At 45.9% G+C, this 23,231-nt stretch overlaps 1 protein-coding gene across 26 annotated transcripts in view; it reads left to right on the plus strand.

Moving 5' to 3' along the window:
* The window catches only part of SEC31A (SEC31 homolog A, COPII component), a 350,984-nt gene that overhangs the window by 272,517 nt on the left and 55,236 nt on the right, over positions 1-23,231 (plus strand). For all 26 annotated transcript variants that reach the window (XM_085641210.1, XM_085641201.1, XM_085641203.1 and 23 more), the window contains 2 exons: positions 18,205-18,378; positions 18,937-19,098. In XM_085641210.1, the coding sequence (XP_085497336.1) occupies positions 18,205-18,378; positions 18,937-19,098 (336 nt within the window). The remainder of the gene's footprint in view (positions 1-18,204; positions 18,379-18,936; positions 19,099-23,231) is intronic.

Consider the following 23,231-nt stretch of genomic DNA (forward strand, 5'->3'; position numbering starts at 1 on the left):
TTCTCCCTTTTGGGCACAAGTGAAGCTCTTATTCCAAGAGTGGCCACAGCAGGAAAGTCCTCTTTTGCGGGTCCCTTGGGTTCAGCAGGTGCAATACTTCTTTGGTGCAGCCTCTTTCCCGGGTCCAGGGAGAAGCAGAACATTCCTCCTCTCTTTCTTCAATTCCAGTAGTGATCTGAGGACTGTGGGTCTGGGATTCCACTCTTATGTCATCTTCTTGTTTGTGGGAGGGAGGACTGTCTAGCCAATGGGTCAATAGGCCCCTCAAGGCAACCCTTCCCACTTTACATCAATTCCTGGGGATTTGGCTAGCAACAATCCTAGGATACTCCTCTTTACCTGAATCCAAGATGGTGCAGGCCTTCTTCCTCTGTACCCAGCACAATGCCCAGCATCTCCTGGGAAACTGGTTCTGCAACATGTTTTCCCCCTCTGGAGGAGATACCAGCCTAAACAACGGAACGGGTAGGCAAACATCTGATGGCTGTTATCTCTGCTAAGGCAGTAGCCTCTTTGATGCTGGGCTATCTGTGGCCAGCGTCCAGTAGTCATCCTGCTGGAAGAGGCCACACCTCTTACCACTAGCTATTTCCTTTGTTCCTTGTTCCTGTGAACACTTCACACTTCCTTGCAGCGGGGCAACATGTTGTCCGGGTGTCACCTGCTGTAGATAGTCAGGAAAGGCTACCGGGTGTTTGGGCAACAAAGTGATGACTTTCTAAACTCACTTTTCTACTGAAAGTTACCTTAAATCCAATGTAACCAATGAGTCATTTTTAACGCAACAATTAATTTGATAACTTGGAATAGTTTATTTTGTGGTGCCAAATGGAAGTTAGCACTGAGTGCAGTGGCTAGTGAAACTCTTTTAGCCAATGGTACCAGTGGCGTTGCTATAGGGAAAACGCCACTTTCGTGTTTTGACTATCAGGGCATTTTAAACACAAAAGGAATATGCCGATATTTTTTATATTAAGCACCCTGACTGGTGGGCCCCAAGGACCTTTACTTGGGGTGGCTGATTAATATTAAAAAGAAAAGTTTTGACCCAGCAAAAGTGTGTATTTTGCAACATCATATTGGCAGTTTTAAGGCTGCCTGACTTAGCTGCAGGGGCAGGTCTAGTGTCACGTTTTCACTTAGTCATTGCATTGGTGGCACAAGTAAGTGCTGCAATCCACTAGTGACATTTAACTTTTAATAGCCCTGGTTACATCTTGTACCATATAATAGGGATTTACAAGTAAGATACATTAACCATTTGTGTTATAGGCAATTGTACATGTGCTTCGATGGTCAGTGCACATGCACTGGGGCCTGCACAGCAGGGTTCAATGCACTACAGAGTTGAAAAACCATCAGCTCAAAAGCTTGAGGGGTGCGTGATCTTATAGAAAGAGGTCCTTTCCTAAAATCCTTATCTTTCAGCCACGGTCCTGGATTTCAGTGAGGTTGACTTAAGGCTGCTGGGACAGATGGTTTCCTGCATCCTGCTGGTCAAGCATGCCAGGTGGTATGTGCGGGCCCTGTAGGAAGCTGTGTTTCTGTTGCACTGATCCCCCCCCCCCCCCCCATGGTTTTCCAGATTTCTGATGCACTTTGACTTGATGTGCCCTGGGTCCCTGCCAATCAGGTTCCCAGGGCATGTGTTCTTTTCCAAAACTATTAAGTTCCTTGTAAAAGCTACCATGGGTGCCAACAACACTGTGACCAGGGAAGGCCTCTAAGGGCTGCAGCACATATTGTGCCACCCTTAGAGGTCCTGTACCTTAACACACACACACTGCGGGCTGCGTGTTTTGGTGCTGAGAAAAGTGAAGTCGACATGGCATATACACCTGTGTGCCATGCCTGCAACCCACTGCCTATGGTATAGGTAAATACAAAAAGAACAATTGATGGATAGAATGCAGAACAATGTCATACATTCAACCCTGTACAGAGATCTGGGCCTAAATCCATCGTTTTTTGCTCTCCATTCCAGTTTGGACCCAGCCGTATGCAAATCAGTCTTGACCCTGCCCCCAATGGCAACAATCCAGCCCGAACTGCCAGGTCAGGTCCTCCTTGGACTGGAAAAAAGCATCCTAGTACCGGTTTCGGGCTTTCAGCCCTCATCAGCCAGGATAACTTGACTCCAGTGGCACAGTGAGCCCAGGACCCAAGTCTGGGCATACCTGGCGCACTTAGGGCGCGAAAGCAAAAGACACACAATTGATGGACGGAATGCAGTGATGAGGGTACAGTTGCATGAGCACTGTAGCCCTACAGTGTCTAAATCCATTCTTACACATTGTAAGTGCAGTAAAGCCATAAAGGGTATATGGTCTGGGAGTTTGTCAGCACGAACTCCACAGCACCATAATGGCTTTACTGAATTCTGGGAAGTTTGGTAGCAAACTTCTCAGCATCATAAACCCACACTGATGCCAGTGTGGGATTTACTATAACATGCACTCAGAGGGCATTTCAGAGATGCTCCCTGAAAAACGATCATTCTCCGGTGGGTTCCCTGACTGTTAAACACCAGCCTGCCACTACAAGACAAGTTTCTGGACCCCTGGGGTGGGAGCCTTCTCTCCCTGAGCCCATGAGCAAAGCCTTTCCTGGGCGGAGGTGTTCACAGACCCCCAGGTCAAGAAGAACCATCTGTGACAGGGGAGCTTCAAAGGCCTTTCCACCTTTGTAACACGACCCCAGCCTCTCCTGCATTCAGGAGCAGGCCCCCTTCCAGTCTCCCTCCTTTTTGGCGGGAAGACAGGCGGGAAGGATTAGAATAGCCCACAAGGTTTGCCCACCTCTGCCAACCCCACCCCTCAGGTGGGGTAGGCGAGGTGAAGCCCAATCTTTAGTGCCTGCCATCTTGCAGAAGGCAGGCACTCTCCAATCAGGGTGAGTGATTGTGCCCAATCCCCCACGTGGGGAGAGCACACCAAGGGTGTAGTCACTGTAAGGTCAGTAGCCCATTGACTCCTGACCTCCAGACCCCTAAAACGTCTCCTAAATACAGTATTTATGGATCAGCCCTGAACCAAGAAGCCAAATTCTGCAACCTGTGAAAAAGGACAAAAGAAGAAGCCCAGCAGAGGAGACTGCAGAGAAAAACTGACACTGCCCCAGCCCTACCAGCAGTTTCCAGAGATCCTGCACCAAAAGTCGCCTTGTGCTGCAGTCAGCGACCGCCAGAACCCCTGGGAGAACTGACTGCCCTCAACAAAGACCAGCTCTCCTGTGAACAGGAGCTCTGTTCAAAGGAAACTCCCAAGACAGACTCTGAACCTGTTGAGGACAAAGAAACCCAACGCCTGGAACCACCACTACACCCGACGCCTATGGCCTGAATATGGGTGAGCCATCGTTACCAGCGAGGTCCCGCAGCGCTAAAGAGTCCTAGTCCACCGTGGGTTGATACCTCCAGGCCTCCCCGACTTCGCCTGCAGCCTCTGCACAGAGACCCCCTCTTCCCCAAACGCAAGTTACCCTGTAAGGTGAAATCTGACCTTAAAAGACACCCCTGCATCCAGCCGCCTGAGCCCTGTAGAAAAGAACCCGAGGGGCACCTATGTCCCGGAACCCTCCAACTTACTTGCACAGCTGTTGGTTCCTCCCGGAAGTCTTCCTGATCCGAGCCCGCAGACAAAATCCAAAACCGACCACTCACATTGAAAACAACAGGGCACCTGATGCCAAAACAGCACCCTGCACCCAGCCGTCCCTATGTTGCTGCGGGTGTGCCTTGTGTGCTAAATCGGATCCCCCTTTGCCCTGAGCCTAAGTCCAGGAGCTTTGCTCCCACAACCTTGTGGCCTGCTCGTGAGCAGCCACCAAACGGAGGCCCCCCTATCCCCTATTGGATAACATTGGGCCTCAGCACACTGCACCCGGCCGCCCTAGTGCCTCTTTGGGTGCTTTGAGAGTGCATCCTTGACCCTGGGGGAACCCTGGTTCTGACCCCAGAAACCCAACTCCCACAACCAAGTACTTACCTGTAAATCAATAACTTAATTTCCTCCCAGAACATTGCATTGTGTGCTTTTCAGTTAAACATCTTGAGGAGTTGGTTTGTATAAAACCTTGAAAAACTGCAAATGTGTAAAAACTGAATTACTTACCTTGTTTCTAGGGAATGTCCCAGTGTGGTATCTAGGTATATCACACTGAGTAGAAAAGGTAATTTAAAAAGTAATCTGAAAAGTAACGTACAAAGTAATCTCAAAAGTACCTGTCAAGTAATTTTGACTGTTGACTTGCCAGTAAACAAACCAATTGCATCTAACTGCATTCCAGTTGTATTGAACTGCATTATACCTGCAAAAGTATTATTTTACTTGCCTACACCAGGCCTGACTTGGTTTTAGAAATAAAATAAATAAATAATATTTTTATATAAACAAATTGGTCTGAGTTCAATCTTTGAGTGTGTGACATAATTTATTGCCTCAGTGTGTACAATAAATGCTTAACAGTACCCTATTATAAAGCCTTACTGCTCGCCCACACTACCACAAATAGTGAGTAAGGTATTATGTACTTTTACCTCTGCCTACCTCTGGGGATCCACTGGACTCTGTGCACACTATACCTTACTTTGGTATAGTATATACAGAGCCAGCTTCCCATAGGCCCTGGGGTGGAATCTACAGTCCCAGTGGACCCAACTTCAAGGGATCTCCCACCATGTCTAAATTTCAGAGGAGACAGCATAAGATCTGCAGGTAGTTGCTGGACCATGATTGGGTCAGCGTCAGACCACTCTCTCTCCCCCGCTTAGCGGTAACAGTGGTGACCAATACATCTCCTGTACTTGGGCTGTCATCTGAGAGAGATGGTGTTCAACAGAGTCCCGGCTCCATGTCAACCTTTTGGAGCTGTGAGTTAAACCCTTCCTCCCATCCATCAAGCGAAGGCTGGTTTGTGTGCTTACGGACAACACCTCTGCCATGTGGTACTTCGACAAACAAGACTGGATGTGGTCCTAGACTCTGTGCCAGAAGGCCCAGCGCCTCTGGAAATGGCTGGACCACCAACACATTTTTCTGGAAGGGAACCACCTGGCAGGATATTGAATGTCAGGGCAGACAAGCTCAGCCACAGATGCCTACGGGATCACGAGTGTCAGTTACACTCGGAGGTCGAGTAAGGTCTCTTCTGTGAATGAGGAGAACCTTGACTTAATCTATTTGCCGCCACCAAGAAGGGACAATGTCAGCATTTCTGAGGAACTCGAGACTCCCTGAAGCCTTCCTAATGATACCACTCCTTCTACGAGTTCTCAGGAAGATAAAACCAATGGCCCAAGTCATCCCAGTGGTCCTGGATTGGGCACTGAGAGTATGGTATTTAGAATTCCTGACCATGAGCATCTGTCCTCCAATTATGCTTCTCCTTCGGGAGTGTCTGCTGTCACCTTAACAGGGCAGGGTTCTGCACCCAGGTCTTAGTAGTCTACTTTCATGCTTGGAGATTGAGCAGCAACAGCCGGAAAATCTTTGACAGTCCTCTGGAGGGGGTTGATGTCATCTTGGCAGTCAAGTGTCCCTTAGCAAAAACTACATACATTTTTGTTTTTTTCTGTTACCCAACACATCGACCCCCTTCAAGCAAAGTTATCTGTTAGCTTTGCTCTTGGCACAATTAAAGGATAGCTTTTGGCCTTTTTAATATTGCTAGACTAGTCTATTTTGTTTGAATTGCCTGTTATGGGATTTTTGAAAGGATTACAGCATGTTTGCTTCCTCCCCCTTCACCAGGCCACAGTGTGCCCTTAATTTGGTCCTCATTTAGCTAATGCACACTCACTTTAAGCCACTTCACAGCTGTCCTTTGCGGATTCTCACCCTTAAAACAGTGTTCATTGTCAACATAACATGGGTGCTGCGTGTGACTGATCGTAAGACTCTTGGTGCCAACCCACCGTTCTCCACCTTCGTCCTAGACAAGCTTATTCACTGTACACATGCATCTTTCTTATATAAAGTAGTGACGTCATTAAACGTTGATCAGACCACCATATTTCTGGCGTTCTTTGCTCTGTCTCATCCCTCTACTAAGGAGAAGAGACTCCACCATTTGACCCCAAAAGAGCACTGAGGTGATATAGGCATCATACCTGAGAACACCGCATGAGCGATCAGCTCTTTGTGGCATTCACTGGAGCGAAAAAAGGCAAGGCATTGCAGAAGAGAATCATCTCCTGTTAGAATGTGCTCAGTATTAGGGACTGTTACGTATTGGACAAAAAGCAGCCTCCTGAAGCACTGTGTGCTTATAGTATCAGGGCCAAAGCTGCTACCACTGCATTGACACATGGAGTCCCTGTCCTTGACATCTGCCAGTCAACTGCGTGGGTGACCCTCCATACATTCCAAATGCACCATTGCCTGAACAGCCAGGTCCACTGAAAGGAGCATTTTGCCCGCTTGGTCCTCTAAGACTTTCTGGTTTGAGTCCAGCCACAGACCCTCCTCCAAATAGGTACTCCCTTGGCATCTATTCAAAAGGTGAGAAATCTGTACCAGAAAGAGCATTATGGAAGGTAACTAACTTGTTCTCCTGATAGAGACTTTATGTAGCTGCAGATGTCTTACTGACCCTCCCATAGTCCTTGTTCTGTTATTGGACTTTATCCATTAATAAGATCCCAAGTCAAGGAATCTGCACACTGCTCACAACCTCAAAAGCAACTGATTTCAGCATCTTCATAGGCCCAGCACGCCATTTCCGGAGCAGAACGGCGTAATTGGGTTGATGCATGGCACCACCTACTGGTGCCACAAGGTACTACAGAAAAATGTCTAGATCCGATCTGATGCCTGGGGAATATTCAAAATTGTGAGCAATCTGCATCTAGATAGCGTCTATCTGAAACAGTGATACCATATGGGTAAGTAGCTTGTTCCTTGTTAATCACTCCTTATTTGAAGCCTTACCACAAGCTACCTGACCCAGCTCAAAATGGTATCACAAGGAGCAGCCAACCTTCACGGCACAAGGTGTGGTCATGCCCCTCCAGGAGTGAAAGTGCTCTTGAAGATTTGGCAATCCTAGAGCACCTGGTTGGAAAGCCGTTGCCCCTTAGGAAGATAAATACTGATTTCCATAACCAGTACAGTATTCAGTGTTTCTCTTCGTAACTGAGGAGGATCTGCCCACTGTTGCAGAGATGATGATGATGAATATCCAGATGAGAGACTGGGGCAAAGTAAGTGAAGTATCTATGGAGCCATCTTGCAAGACCTGTAGAAAAATGAAGATGGACCTGCCCACTGCAAGACTGGAGGTCATGTGGATTCTGGAACCATTACAATTCCGTTGCTAGAAATTACAGTCTCAGAGGTACCGTCACTTGCAATCAACTCCCTGCCAATCCAAACCAGCGTCTACTGGTTTCCTCAAAGCCCACGGTTCCAGATGTGCTCCTATCATTGGGAAATTACTAATGCTACTGTATATCTTGAGATAACAGACCCACAACCTTATAACTTCCAGGGCAGCATATATGGTGAGTGCTGAATTCTATCCATTCGCTGTCTCACCAAATAGCCCAGTAGCAACCGAACATGAACTGTGGTGACAGGATGTCTATTAACAGGTCCACACCTGGAAACTTTCAAAACACCCCTGAAAATAATAAATGACTTCCTATCACTTGTGGGTGTAGGAAGCTGGCTCTCTATGTAGTGTACCAAAATGAGGTGCACTTTGTAAAGAGCCCAGTTATCCCTTACAAGTGTTCAGGGGCTTGCTTTAACAATCCCATGGTGGTCTATTTGTGGTAGTGTGGTCGAGCAGCTGTAGGCTTATCAGAGGGGAGTGTTAGGCATTTGTTGTACACAGTCCATAAATGAGACTCACTCTCAATTAGGAAATCCAACACTAATTTATAAAAATAACACTGTGTAGGAAAGTGCCCCTTTTTGCATGGTTACCCCATAACATTTTGCCAGCTACCTGATGCTAACTTGACTGTGTGTGTGCTGGGACCCTGCTAACCAGGCCCCAGCACCTTTGTTCTTTCCCAAACCTGTACCTTTGTTTCCACAATTGGCACTCCTCTGTGCCACATGTAAGTCATTTGTAAATGGTACCCCTGGTAACAAGGGCTTTCTGACCAGAGAGGGCCTCTGAGGGCTGCAGCATGTATTGTGCCACCCCAAGAGACCCCTCACCTTAACACCCACACACTGCCATTGCAGGCTTTTTGTTTTTTTCTGCACCAAAACACAGAGTCGACATGGCACACACCTCTGTGTGCCATGCCCACAGCCACTGCCTATGGCATAGGTAATTCACCCCTCTAGCAGGTCTCGCAGCCTTAAGGTAAGGTGCACTATACCACAGGCGAGGGCATAAATGTATGAGCAATATGTCCCTACAGTGTCTGTGCCAATTCACAGACATTGTAAGTGCAGTGAAGCCAGCCATATTGAGTACATAGACTGGGAGTTTGTCATTACGAACTCCACAGCTCCATGGTAGCTGTCCTTAAAACTGAGAAGTTTGGTACCAAAACGTATCAGCATAATAAACCCACACTGATGCCAGTGTTGGATTTATTATAAAATGCACTCAGAGGGCATCTTTGAGATGCCCCCTGAAAAACGACCAACTTCTAGTGTATTGGCTGACTGTCTCCCTCCAGCCAGCAACCACCAGACAGGTTTCTGACGTTATGGGGTGAGAACCTTTGTGCTCTCGGTGGTCAGAAACAAAACCTGCTCTGGGTGGAGGTGCTTCAAACCGCCCCCCTGGCAGGAACAACAACACTTGTTGATGAACTGATTTGGCAGCTCCAACTAGTGGACATAAATGCCCCCTCCCCCAAAAGGAGGGGGCACCCAAAGGGTGTAATCACCCTAGGAGACAGTAGCCATTGGATACTGCCCCAGATCTCAGTAACACCCTTAAATTTAGAATTTAAGAGCTCCCCTGAACCATGTTCCTCGGATTTGACAACCTAAGATGACGAAGGACCAAAGAGCCATGCAGCAGTGGATAAGAAGACGGCGACTGACTCGGCCCCAGCCCTACCAGTCTGTCTCCTCCTCCTGCAACCCTGCCCCAAGAATCTGGCGTGGCCAGCAGCTAGCAATCTCGAAGAACCCCAGAGACCTCCTTCTGTCTTCAACAAAAACTCTTTTCTCCCGTGGACACGGGATTTGTCCAGCAAAGAACCCATCCAAAGGATTACGGATCCAGGCGGATCTGCTGCCTTGCACCACTCTGCGCCCATAGCCCGAGTCCAGGTGGCCCACTAACCCAGTAAAGTCTCCCCGGCGATCCTGACCTGGGATCCAGCGTTGGATGACCTCTCCTGACCTTCCCTTCTACGCCTGCTGCTTCAATCTGATGGGTCCCCGCGACCGTATCTGGTAAGGAAAACAGATGCTGAAAGACACCCCTGCACCCGCAGCCCCCACAGCCTTGGTGTGTCCAACCAACAGTGTCTCCACATCCCCCCACTATCCAACTTATCTCTCCAGTCCTGGAATTCCTCCAGCCATCCTCCCGAACCAAGCCTGTAGCCTTTTTCCCCAACCGAGAATCTCCATTAGTTTTAATTGGGCTCCCTACGCCTCCTTGGCACTCTGCACCTGCCCCCTCCCCTATGCCGCTGGTTGTGCACCTTCTGTGCTGTTTGGTGGCCCCTCCAGTGCTGATCTTAACCCCTGGGGCCTGTGTTCCTGAACCGCAGGTACTTACCTGCAACCGGTGCCTTTCCGAAGTGCCCTCAGCCTCTATAGGATAACATTGGGCCCAGTGACGTCTGCACCCGGCCACTTCCGTGCCACTGGTGGTGCAGTACCTACCTTGGTCAGACCCTTGCCCAGTGTTGACCCAAACCCCTAGATACTGAACTTGAAAAACGCTTACTTACCTGTAAGCTACACACCTGACTTTTTCCCATAGGATTGCATTGGTCTCTCACTGTACTCTACTAACTGTGATCCTGAAAGCAAAATCTCTCTTTCCGTATTGAAAAGCATTTCATGCACATGCAAAGTATTGCTTGATACTATACAAACCTATTGCAGGTAATTTGAAAGTATATCACAGTAATCTACTTACCTGTAACTGAGTTCAACTTAAAGTAATATTTTTCTACAAACATTGGCTTGGAGTCAGTCATTGAGTGTGTGTTCCTGTCTTGTATACGTTTGTAACCAAATGCATTCACACTACCCTCTAATAAGCCTAGCTGCTCAGCCCAGCTACCACTAATTGAGAGTGAGGTATTATCTACTTTAACCTCTGCCATACCTTTGGGAACTTACTGGACTCTGTGCTCACTATATCTCTTTTTGATAAAGTATATACAGAGCCAGATCCTACACACTTATTCCTATATAGTTTTGGACACCAAGATCTTCGGGATTAGGTAAGTACCTTTCGTGCTAGAGTTTTTCATACACCTGGAAAATACAGCTGTCACATTTGAGGCATGGGGCTCGAACGCAGTAATGGTATCCTGTCGGAGAAACATACGCTGCATAGGGTCACTTGTAAATGACTTACAGGAATATTCTTCTGAATTTAAGATAAGTTGGGCCTAGACACAAGAAAGCACCAAGAGTTCAAGTTTACCTGCCCTGCGTTGTCTGGGTGCAGAGGTGCTTTATGCATTGGTAGCCTCGAACGCTACACGTTGAAGTCGGTGGGGAACAGTACCTGCAAAGAAAGGCTGCAAGTGGAGACTGGGGGACCGGTCTGTCAGAACCCAAAGGGTGTCTCGGCTCCTTAGGGTCTCAGGACCACAGAGACACCGTCCATTTCAATGGACTCGGGCTGTGGAGCCCAGCTGCATAGGTGTTTTGTCCAGCGGGTCTGGGAGTTTGAGGCTCACGGTTCTCCGTGCAGAAGAGGAAGAAGAAAAACAGCAAGACCACTTCTGGTGTGGAGCTGGCGTTCGGACTGAACACAACCAAGCCTTGGTGCTTTCCACAAGCTCCGGTACTACGTGATTCGTGCAGGGCGCCTCCAGGGTGTTTCAGCTTCTTGAATACTGAATAGATTGACGGGGCTGACCTCCTGGACACTTGGTACCTCCTCCTGGGCTGCTGCGTCTGTGGACCCGCTGGGCAGCAGAACGGTGAACCGGATATTGTGATCAGTGCCTGTAGGTTGTAGGGAAGAGGCTCCTCCACTTCAAGGGAGATGCTGGCTGGTTGGTGAAGTGCTGGCAGCCCTCCGAGGCTTTTGGAGGATGCACAGCTGCACGATGAGTCCGGACTTATCGTGCAGCTGTGCATCCTCCAAAAGCCTTTGCAATTGACGAGACAGGAGCAGGCAGGGTTTGGTGCCAATTCCTCAGCTTGTCCTCAGTTCTTGAATTCTTCAGCTCTTCTATGCCCTTCTTTTTTTAGCTAGGTGAAGTTGAGTTCCTGGTGTCAGGAGGCCACTTAAGTACTCAATTTAAGGGTGCTAAGGGGACGGAAGGGAAGTAGCCAATGGGCTACTTACCCTTGGGGTCACTACACCTTCTATAAGACCACTTCCCGTGGGTAGTGAGCATAACCCCGTTCCACTGTTCCTAATTCCACCAAAAGCAAGATGATGGAATCCTTTTTTCGTGGAGCACATCAGGTAGCCCACCTTAGGGGTGTGACTTGCCTGGTGGTGCAATACGCCTACTGCATAGCTAATTCCCCGCCTGTCTTGGTGCCAAAAGGGCCCCAGGACAGGGGGTGGCTTCTCCCAGTGGTAGGGGAAGTCAGAGTTTCAAGCCCCTGGCCTTTATGCTAAATCATTAGCCAACCTGTTGGAGGAGGTGTGAACACCTTTCTACGTAGATGGCATTGTGTCTGTCCCCAGATTGGGGGCTCTCACCTACAGGGGGTCAAAAACTTGTCTGTGGTGGCAGGCTGGATGATACCAGTCAGCCAGCACACTAGACACTGTTAGATTTTTCAGGGGGCACCTCTAAGGTGCCCTTTGGGTGCATGTCATAATAAATCTTCTACTGACAACAGTACAGATTTATTAAGACCAGGTGATTGATACAAAATACCATAGGTTTCAGTAAACCCATCATGTAGCTGGGGAACTCTTAATGACCAGTGCCTAAAACATATACTTAAGATGGCTTCCCTGTTCACTTGTACCATCTAGTAATTGAACTAGACAGCATAAAGGCATAGCTGGTCATGCAGATATGCCCTCACAAGTAATATAATGCACCCTGCCGTAAGGCTACAAGGCCTGCTGCAGAGGTGACTTAGATGTATAATACATGCAGTGACTTTGGCATGGCACACCGTTAGTGTGCCATGTTGTGATTTCACTCATGATTTGCACCATAACACGCAGTCTGCAATGGCAGGCTGTATGCAATTTGAATAGGGGTCTCTTAGGGTGGCATAATACATACTGCAGCCCTTAAGAACCATCTTTAGCTCCCATGCCCTAGGTACCAGTGGTACCACTTACTAGGGACTTACAGGGGTGCTAAAGTGCGTGCCAGTTATTTTAAGATCATACCATTTTACCTTGCTTTTAGGGAAAGAGCACTGGCACTGGGACCTGGTTAGCAGGGTCCCAATGCACATCAGTTGAAAAACATCTGTACCAGTGGTAAAAAGTGGCGGTGACAATGACAACAAGCATTTGCAATGCAATAGGTCTCGCATTCACACGATTTTGAGCTATTGCCATTGTAAATGACAATGCCTTTTATTTATGTTTTGGCTTTTAAAACATAAATACAAGGCATTGTTATTTCCAATACTAATAGCTTAAAATCGTGTGACTGCGAGACCTATTGCATTGCAAATGCTTGACAATATTGTGGCTAGTTGAATAAGTAACTAGGTAGAAAAGGTAAAAAGGCCCCCTTTCCACCACCTCTACATGTGTATGTTTTTTGTCATTTAGGATTTTTGACCTTTAAGTCACGATTCTTTAAACATATAGCCAACAGAGCTGGGGGTTCTTCTCTGCTGCATGGAGGCTCAGTAACTGAATGCCTGTAGATTGTCACGGCCTTCGGGGGATGAAGCCTGCAGCAATAGTTGGTGACACAGAAGAAGACATTTTTTTTACCTGCAACACTGATTTGCAGCTTGCTTTCCCTTACACAGTTCCCCCCACGCTATTCATTTCTTTTTTATCTGTGCTATTGATGGGACGAATATTCCAACCCGTATGGCCCTTTTGTAGGCCCAATTCAGAATCTTTTCATTTTTTTAAGAAACAAAACATACTCAATGATGGTGACTACCCAGAGAATGCTGATAAAAATATAGCAGGACCCCAAACCCTAGGCAGATCTATGCGGACTAGCCTCCACGGTTCCACTTCTAGTCTTCAGCATTTACACATTTTAGCTGCAAACATATCCCTGAAGAAGGATTTACTGAAACATCAGGGTGGTGCAAAAGAAAGTCTGCAAAGCAGTACAAAACCTAACCCACGCGGGTAGTTAATCTCATCTGTAAAGGCAGGTATCCGGGGGTCCATTTGTAAGCACAGCAGCAACCTGGAAACCAGTAATGAAGTATGGAGCAAATGTATGCAGGTAATCCTGGTTCAACCATTGCCTCCTCTCAGCTACACATTACTCTTTACTGGCGTCCCAGAGTCCATCCTGTATTAATGTCATGCTGAAATGGGCCAGTTGTGAGGAACGGCTGTACGGGACACTTCTTTCTGTCTGGGTTATGAGATTATAGTATTTATATAGGTCTTTTAAGGTGCACATCTGAATCAAATCAAACAAGGCGGTGACACAATTGGTCCAGACATGACAAAGGAAAGACAGAGTGAGCCTGGGAAAGAAAGCTGAAACCGAAACAAAGCCGAGAATAAAAAGCATGAGATATTGTGAGGTAAATAAATAGGGAGAAAAACATTTCACCAGTGCTTGCAACCATGTTCCCAAATCTAGCTAACTACGATTCTGGAGTAAAAGCGTTGCACTGGGAGCCCAGCCCCCTCTTCATGAGTGGCAGCAGATGTGATCCAGTGTGTGCACTGACAATATTCACAGCCATGAGACTGGCATTCTAATCCCAGCTTTGTCACATGCTACAAACTGTGTGATCCTGGGCAAATTAATGTGTATCTCTTGGCCCAATTGCATGAAGAAGTTGAGAGTGATTAGAAAAAATGAAAAACCATTACGAAGAGCCCAAAAAGAAGGGAGTTAGCCTGCGGACGCTTAGAAGGAATTTGCTTTGGAGTCCTGCGCTTTTCCAAGTCTGCTCACCGATTCAAACCACGGGATCCTCCGGCGGTCTGAAAACACGCTACTGTGCCCACAATGACGTCAGGGGTGATGCGGCACACAAGCAAACACGAACATCTCGAGAGCCACAGGCGAGCACACCCAGTGCCGTCAGGGCTTCCTCACAAATTCAACTGCACCTTTTCCCAACCAACCAACTAGGGAAAGTTGACTCTTTTTCCAGTCCAAATGATACAGCTAGGCGATATCTGAAGAAGAGCTGACAACACACAAAGCACCTTTCACGGGGCTCGTGGAGCTTGAGTCACACTGACTCATGTTCAGAGGGACAGGAAGTCTTTGTGTAATAACGGGTAGAAACAAACATGATTCAAGACCATAGTGCATGACACGGTCTTAAATACAACCCGGTTCAGCCTTCAAGGACTCCACTAGTTCAGGCTGCCATTCAGTATTGAGCCAGAAATCAAGCCCTGTCATACAGTATGAACAGTATAGTACAGTACAGAAAAAACATCTATTTCTTTAATTTTGCTATAATCGCGGAACCCGCGCTTTACTTTTAACATTACAAGTAAAGCGCGGGTGCTGCGATTATAGCAAAAGTAAAGAAATAATGTTTTTTTCTATTTCCTTACTTTTGCTATAATCGCGGCACCCGCGCATTATTTTTAACATTACAAGTAAAGCGCGGGTGCCGCGATTATAGCAAAAGTAAAGAAATAGAAGTTTTTAAGCAGAGGCAGCGTCGCGCGCGCGGCACCAAAAGTGAAAGCAGAGGCAGACCGAGGCGCGCACTTGTGCGCGTAATCGCAAGCTGGTGGCCGCTTGGCCACTTTGGTAGCACTTCCAAAAGCCGCTCTTACTAAATGTCTCGCCAGAGCAGCGCATGCGCTGGCTCAGGCGAGACCTAAAAAGGGGCACTTTCCTACAGTGGGTCCTTCAAATCTCTTGACAATAGGTACGTGAACACCCTTGTTTTTTGTGACCAGTGCACATTGCTTAGCACATTGTTCGGTACGCACCATAAATAAATCGAAGCAAAAAAAAAAACAAGCATTTGCAATGCAATAGGTCTCGCATTTGCGAGAGTTTGAGCTATTGGCATTGTAAATGTAAATGCCTTTTATTTATGCGTTTCAAATCCTGCAAGATGTGCATAAACAAGCACTTTGTACTTATAGCCTTTGCTTATAAAAAGCAAGGCTGGCAGTCTCTTTTACTGCCAGCCTTGCTTCCTGTTTTCAAAACAAATGAATAAAAGGCATTGTCATATACAATGCCAATTGCTTCAACTCTCGCAAATGCGAGACCAATTGCATTGCATATGCTTGTTTTATTTTGAGCTGCAGGCGCTTCTTTAATGCCATTCATTAAAAAAAACGGAGGTGCAACACCTTCATCGCAGATTTCATGCCTAAGTATGTAACTTGGCGTTGTGTGAATCTAATTTTGAATATTCCACCGTTAACCCAGGTTTCTGACCATTCAAAAATATTTCTAATCATAAGAAACCAGCTAGTACTTTTCATTTATAACTAAAATGTTCCATATAAATGTTCATAAGGTAAGTAGGGAGGGGCTTGCATGATTTGGTGTGACAATTCGCTGTTCCTCCGATAACAGACCTCAAACATGATCCCTTCTTGGGCCATTATCACAAAAAAAGGGGAATTCTGCCACTGAGATCAGGGATATCCAGAGGTGCAATAGCCTCCCGGGTACCTCCCTCAATTCCAGTTGAAGTGATCCCCTTCCCCTGCAGTCCATTACCTCTCCTTCATAGTCTCCCATGGTGTTCCCGTTGCAGCCGGTGCTCTTAGCACGATACTGCGAGTAGTGGAAAAGATCGGGCGCGGCTATTTTACGTCACGTCCGTTGTGCTTGCCAACACAGACAGGGGACAAGAAGTGTCCTTCAGTCTCTAAAGACACTTGTACTTTTACTACCAAATCGGTCCGTTCAAAGAAATCAACAAAACGTGTCAAAAAGTAAATCAAACTTATTTGTCTTACGAGTATATACGCCTATTTTAGTTGAATCAGACTAAAATAATAGACCATTCTTCTGTACCGGTATATAAAATAAAGTAAAGTTAACGAGAATCGTTCTAATGTTATTTTTAAAGTACCTGCTACTTGGTATTATGTAGCTTTTCTACTCCACTGCTCTAATAAACAGTCTTCTCTAAGATGGCTATCGAACTCACCACCTCAACCTCTTCCTTTTCAAGTTATTTAATGACGCAGTCTCTGCTTAGACGCTGACCTGCTGGAAAAGCGCTACAGTGCAGCCGGGTTTGCTTTTCTACGCTCCAAACAGGGCTTGCTTGGTTGACTTTTTCATGACTTCCGCCTCTGAAGCAGCTATTGATTGGCTGAGATCCGTGGGATATTAACAAACAGTGATCCGTGTTTGGCTAACTTCAAAGCTAGGATGGTGAAGAAACTAGAATGACAGGAAGAATGTAGATGATGCTAGAGGCCTGAAGTACGGAATGGAAGGCGCTGTGTAAATTGTGTTGTATCGCTATTTATATACCGCTTTCCGTATCCTTAGCGAGACTCAGTATAGGGAATGGATAAGGGAATTTGACCCAATTTTGGGACGACAATGCATTGTGTAGGGTAAATGCACTGGGTGATGTATTGGAGGTGAGAGAGGTCCAGAGTAGGTGAAAGTCTGGTGTACTACGCATAGGGATGCAAGAAGCGCAGTGCATGTACAGTGGTTGAAAGGCACAGTTCAGAAAAGGGAGTGGGAGCTCTGAAAAGGAGGTGAGTAAAACATCGAGAGCGAAAGTTTCACGAGAATACACCCGATTCCGACAGGAGGCTTTAGTTTTTTTCCTTCAAAAAATCGCTTTTCTTTGTTCTTACTGCACCAATAAACTTTGGCGAGCAACCATGCGTCAGAGCATGACGAGCTTCAAAGGCTCCTTTCACCTTTTCGTCCGGTGAAGCACTTTCTTTTCTGGCCCTCCCTAAAGATAAGAAACTGCTTCACGACAGAAGGAAAGCAGGCTAGCCAGTCCGAGTGGGCCGGACACAAAAGCGAAAAGGAGGCACCCCAGAAAGCTTATTCCCAATGGCAGGCCACCGTTTATCATAAACGCTGACGCAAGCCGATGGGAATAAGGGGCGGGGCTTCAAGCCCTTTTCAGAAAGTACTCATCTGCATTAAATCTCGCCGAGCATGTGCGCAGCAACGCCTGGCGAGACCTAAAAACTACAGAACTATTGGGTTTGGATTTTGCACTTCCTTTCAAGTGACTTTATGAAACCCTATTAAAGAACTGATTGCACAGGGTGCAGTGCTACCCATAAGTCAGCAGTGGCCATAGGGCCTAATACATAATTGTAACTATAGTATCTAGTGCTTAGGAGCTGGAAATGCTTTTGCAGAGCTAATTGACCAGAAGGTGCCAGGCACATAACATTTTCATTGACAATTTGTGTTTGGAGTGTGAAAAAATATACTTGCCTCTAACAGTCTTTTTCTTTTCCTAACTGGTGTGTCTGAACATTGATGTCCGTACCTGTTATGCAATGTGTAAAATGTTTATGAGCATCTAACTTTATGCTGTCTCCTTTAGTAAGGCTTTCTCTCTATTCTGTGAGAGTCAACTGCTAAATGGTAGTATCTGGCGATCCAATTGTGACCGTTTCGTGGCCCAAGGCAAGAGTGGTAAACGGCATAAATTGTCACATTTGATACACAGTGTCCTCTGACTGCACTGGTACCCCGGAAAAAGGCCTCAGAGGACCAAATGATAGTAATAATAAAGCCTGCCCTGACAGCTATGCCTTTGTGTAAAGCCTTAAATCACAAATTGAACAGACATGCTTGATGTATCAGGCCTTGGTTTCTGAGGTAGATAATGAATGCAACTTTCTTGTATCTGCCTTGTTGTCATTTTTTTATGTGTTGTCACTATTGTTACTAACTCCAACTTTTTGTAAGCATTTGCTGTACTTGGCGATTCTGATTCATTCCGCTCTCTGACCCCTTCTCTTTTTCAGGATCTAATTGAGAAAGTCGTTATTCTTCGTAAAGCTGTGCAAATCACCCAAGCGGTTGAGCCAAATGCAGTGGGTGCACTTCTGGCTGAGAAGATGAGTCAGTATGCGAATTTGTTGGCTGCACAAGGCAGCCTTGCTGCTGCTTTAGCTTTCCTTCCTGCTAGTACCAACCAGGTAATTTACAACATCTGATTTTAATTGGCACAGATCCTATAATCAACAAAAGATGTAGGAAAGGATGAATAGAAGAAAGTATTGAAGTTTTTAGTGTAATGTTATTGTGCTGCATGCCGCTGTCTTAGAAGAATCAGTGTGGAAATGTAGTAAATGTTTGTGTGATACAGTGAGAGAAGGCTCAGAAAACCAATACACTCTCCTATCTTTAGAAGTTGTGGCAGAAGATGCAAGTGTGCCACGGACATATTTGAGAAGGGTTATATATTTTGATTGCTCTCTTAACTTGTGGGACTGTGCTGCACAGTACTTGGTCATGGAATTCGTTTGTACTATATTTAGAGCAACAAGGAAATGTAATGTGTGCCTCGAAAGTCCTTGCTTCTCCTTTTTTGGAGGATCATTATATTTTGACAGTAAATGCTCCCAATTTTTTGAATGTTTGTTTTTTGTCTTTTCCTAAAACTTTATTGAGCCTACCCCTCTCTTGATTTTTGTTATGTTGAGATTTTACTGAATATGTATCATAAGTATATTAGAGTCTAAATATTTTGTTAGGTCATGATTATGCAGCTACGCGACAGACTTTGCCGTGCTCAGGGAGAATTGTCAGTGAGCCCAGTACCAACAGCGATGCCCAAAGAAAGCCCAAGGCCAGCTCCTCAAATGATGCAGATGGGACAGCCGATGGGACAGCCAAACTATCCACCTGTAAATCAAGTAAGTCCTTACCTTATAATGTTCCCTTCCTCTTGTTTTATTGAGGAGAGAAATGTGGCTGTGTTGAGAGGTGCAAAATGAGGAGAAATGCAGAACCAGGTCCCATTTGCCTACTTGGGAATGAGGTTGTTCTCATGGAACCTTTTCTTATTTATATGCATGAACTTGTTAAATATCTCCACTACTGTGAGGAAACTCGAAACAGTGTTTGAAATAAAAGAAACATCTCTTCATTTTTGTAATCTGTTCATATGTCTTTGTAAAGGCACATTATTAGTTGCTTTTTTCTTTTCTAGTTAAACTTTCTCACAAAGCTAGTTTTTGGAAACTTAATTTGCAGTGATGCATTTTTTTTTATAAAGCCAGATTGAAAGAGATTGGACAGATATGCATGCATCTGTCTACACAAGCAGAGAGAAAAAAAGCAATGCAGCATTTTAGGATCCAGGTTAAATTTTCATACTTCTTGCGGATCACACCTTTAACATTGTTTTCCGGCGAGCCTGGATCTTGACGTTTTTTCATTTCACTGATCTGGTACTACTTTGTGCTGGTGTGGTGTTGAAGAATCCACACATTTCACTGCCAAATTGACAGAGACCATTACCACTCCAGTAGCAGAAGTTCCTTCTTTCCGCATGCCCAAAAATCTATAGGTTGCTGAGCAGCTGACTATTTTCACTATATGTTTCTTATAGTGAATGTGGTGCCTATCCCAGACCAAAACATTTGCTCCTCTGAGGTGTATTCCTTCATGCATCAGGCAGTTGGTGAGGAGGCGACAAAACATTTAATGGCAACTCAAAAACAGGAGTCAGGATCTCAGTAATGGACTCCTTTCTGAGGAATGAACTTTCTGCTTGTGGAGTTCTAGAGGCATCAAAAATAATTGGAAAAGAGACTCTTCCTTCTCCTTTTTTTATGTATTTGAGGGAGCATCGATCAGCACTGTCACAAGGAAATGTCTGGTTCTTTATCTGAATCAATTCTGGTATTGGAGGATCTTCAACCTCAGCTGGCGAGTCTTCTTCATGCAAAACTTTAAACAGGCTTTGGTACAGATCCTTGACCTACATTCTAAGTTTTTTAGCAGTTGATACTGGCTACAAAAGCAGCACTCACCTACTTCTCGTGTTAGTTCCTGACCCAGATCTGAGACTCTTCCTTTGCTACTCTGGTTGCAACTGCACCAGTGGAGCTGTCTTTGACATCATCCTTGCACCTGCAGACATCTTTGCCTAAACTCAAAGGAAGGTGCGAGCTTAGCAACAGCAGTATCTGAGACAGTGCTAGCAGATAACATCTGCCTCGATTCCTATGACTATGCCAGCCTCCCGTCTTCTCTGATGAGCAGTAGGCTATAGTGTGGCCCTGCAACAGAAGATAATAGTGATGTAACCAATATTTTACCACAGTCTGCTCTGATATGGGATTACTACTACATTTACATGACGTCGGTAGGATTGGCACATCCTTGTATGTGGACTTCCTGTCTGTTTTGGCCCTTCTTTTGAAACGGAGTGGAAAGCGGCAGAAGTCTAGCCTGATAGTGAACACGCCTCCTAATTAGCTAATTTTCCCACCTGTCCTGGTGCCAAATTGGCCCTGTGCAGGGGGTGGCATTTTCCCTGTCTGGTGAAAGCCAGGGTCGCATATCAAAGGCAGCAGAGGCCTTTGAAGCTTCCTGCCTTGATATGCTTATTACTAGCCATCCTGCTTGGAGGGGATGACTACACCTCCAGCCGGACCAGGCAGTTTCTGACCTCAGAGAGCATGAGATTTCGTCTGCAGGGGGTCAGAAACCTGTCTGTGGGTAAGGGTTGGTCTACACAAGTCGGCCTGTTGGTAGGTTTTCAGGGCGCACCTCTAAAGTGCCTTCTGGGTGCTTGTTTTAATAAATCCACTACTGACATCAGTATGGAATTAGGACGAGATGTTTGACACCAAATACCATAGGTTTCAATAAAGCCATCATGTAGCTGGGGAACTCGTAATGACCAGTGCCCAGTACATGTACTCACAATAGCTTCCCTGTTCACCTGTACTATCTAGTAATTGGGCTAGACAGTACAGGGGCATATCTGCTCAAGCAGATATGTCCTCACATGTAATACAATGCACCCTGCCTTAGGACTGTAAAGCCTGCTGTAGGGGTGAATTACATATATTTCATGCAGTGTCTGGGGACAACGCACACAGGGTGTGTGCCATATGTTTTCACTTTTGTCTGCACCATTTCACGCAGCCTGCAATGGAAGTCTACATGAGTTTGGTGGTGAGTTCCTTAGGGTGGCACAATACATGCTTTAACCCTTAGGTCTTTAGTACCCAGTCTTTAGTACCCAGGCCCTAGGTACCAGGGGTACCATTTACTAGAGACTCCTAGGGGTGTGCTAGAGGTCTTGTCAATTGTGGAACAATTGCACAGTTAACTTGTGTTTGGGAAAGAACACTGGCACCGGGGACCTGTTTAGCAGTAACCCAGTGCCGTTCAGTCAAAGTTGCATCAAAAACCAAAAATGGGCTTGACCATGTTGTGAGAAAGTGGCTCTGTATATACTGTTCCCAAATAGGTACAGTGTGTGCATAGTCCACAGTCCCCAGAGGTTTGGCAGAGGCTAAAGTTAGATATAACCTTACTCTCTAAAGTGGTAGCTTGGTCGAGCAGTAAGGCAGTATCAGAGGACAGTGTAAAGCATTTGTTGTACACACTCAATCAGCAAATGGTCTCACACACTCAATGACTGAACTCTAGGCCAATGGTTTATATAAAAAAGTTTGTTTTATTTTAGAACCAACAATAGGTATTAAAATATACTTTCTCAGAATGAGATGCTTTAGGTAAATACTTTTGCAATATGCAATAGACTTTTGTAAATACTGGTTACAGGTTGTTGCAATAGGCAACACAATTTCAAACACAATAATGCATTGAGCTCAATGGAAATGTTAAGATATTTGCAATAGATTACATTCAGGATTACTTTTGTAACTCCAGGACTGGATCCTAGATTCAGTCCTGGGACAGTTTAGAAACAAGTGATAAAAGTCGACTTAGTTACTGTTGTGATTTTTAGGAAATATTTAGCTATTTTAAAAGTTGACAGAAGAAATTTCATAGAAAAACAGTCAATGATTCCCTATGGAAGAAAATTCAAGTTGCAGGTAAAGTAGGTTCTCGTTACTTTTGTAATCCAGTACTGGGCTCCTAGACTCAGTACTGGGATCTCTATCTAAAACAGTGAAGTAATTGCGTTTTCACAGTTAGCATGATTTAATTATTTAAAGTTTGCGAAAATCGATACTTAGAAGAAAATTTCACAGAAAAAGTTAATGGTTTCCTAGGGAAGAAAATTGGGTTACTGGTAGGTAGGGTTGTGAATATTTTTCAGGGTCAGTGCTCGGCACCAAGATCCAGCACTGGGATCTCTCCTGAAAACAGGTGAGTGTTTTCGTTACTCGGCTGATTTTTGGTGAATATTTTAAGTTTTAGAAACTCGACACTTAAAAGAAATTTCAGGAGAAACCAGTCAATGTTACCCTATGGAGAAAATTGAGTTATCGGCTGTTGGGTAAGTACTCGACTGGCAAAGTTAAGGTTCTGGGCATAGACTCGGGGGGTCTCCCAGGGTCAGTTAGGTACAGTTGTTACACCCTTAGCGGTGCAGGGGCAGCCGGGTGCAGAGGGAGTTAGGCCCAATGTTATCCTATGGGAGGCAGGGGGACCTTGGTTGGTGGCTGCTGACTAGCAGGCCACACGGCTGTGGGAGCTGTGCTCCTGGTCACTTGCTCAGGGCAAATGGGGAAGTAGATAGGTGTAGAGGTTACACTGCCAGGGCCACTCGGGCTTTGGATCAGGGTGCTTTTGAGCCTTCGGGCACTCAATTGATTTAAATGGGAAAACTCCTGGTTGGTAGAAGGCTGCAAGCTCGGGGACAAAGATTCTTCAGGTGCCACCACCACTTCGAGAGGTAAGTTGGGTAGTTGGAGGATAGGTAGGTACCCAGGAGTTGGGCACAGGGGGCCGCAGGGCGCTGGGTGCAGGGGTACCTTTTGGTGTCGGGAAAGCTTACCCTCTGTTGATCGCGGTACCTGGTTCTGAGGCTGCAGGTGACGTCAGGAGCGTCAAGGGA

Source organism: Triturus cristatus, chromosome 2_2 (genome assembly GCF_964204655.1).
Source record: "Triturus cristatus chromosome 2_2, aTriCri1.1, whole genome shotgun sequence".
In the NCBI taxonomy this organism is placed as follows: domain Eukaryota; kingdom Metazoa; phylum Chordata; class Amphibia; order Caudata; family Salamandridae; genus Triturus; species Triturus cristatus.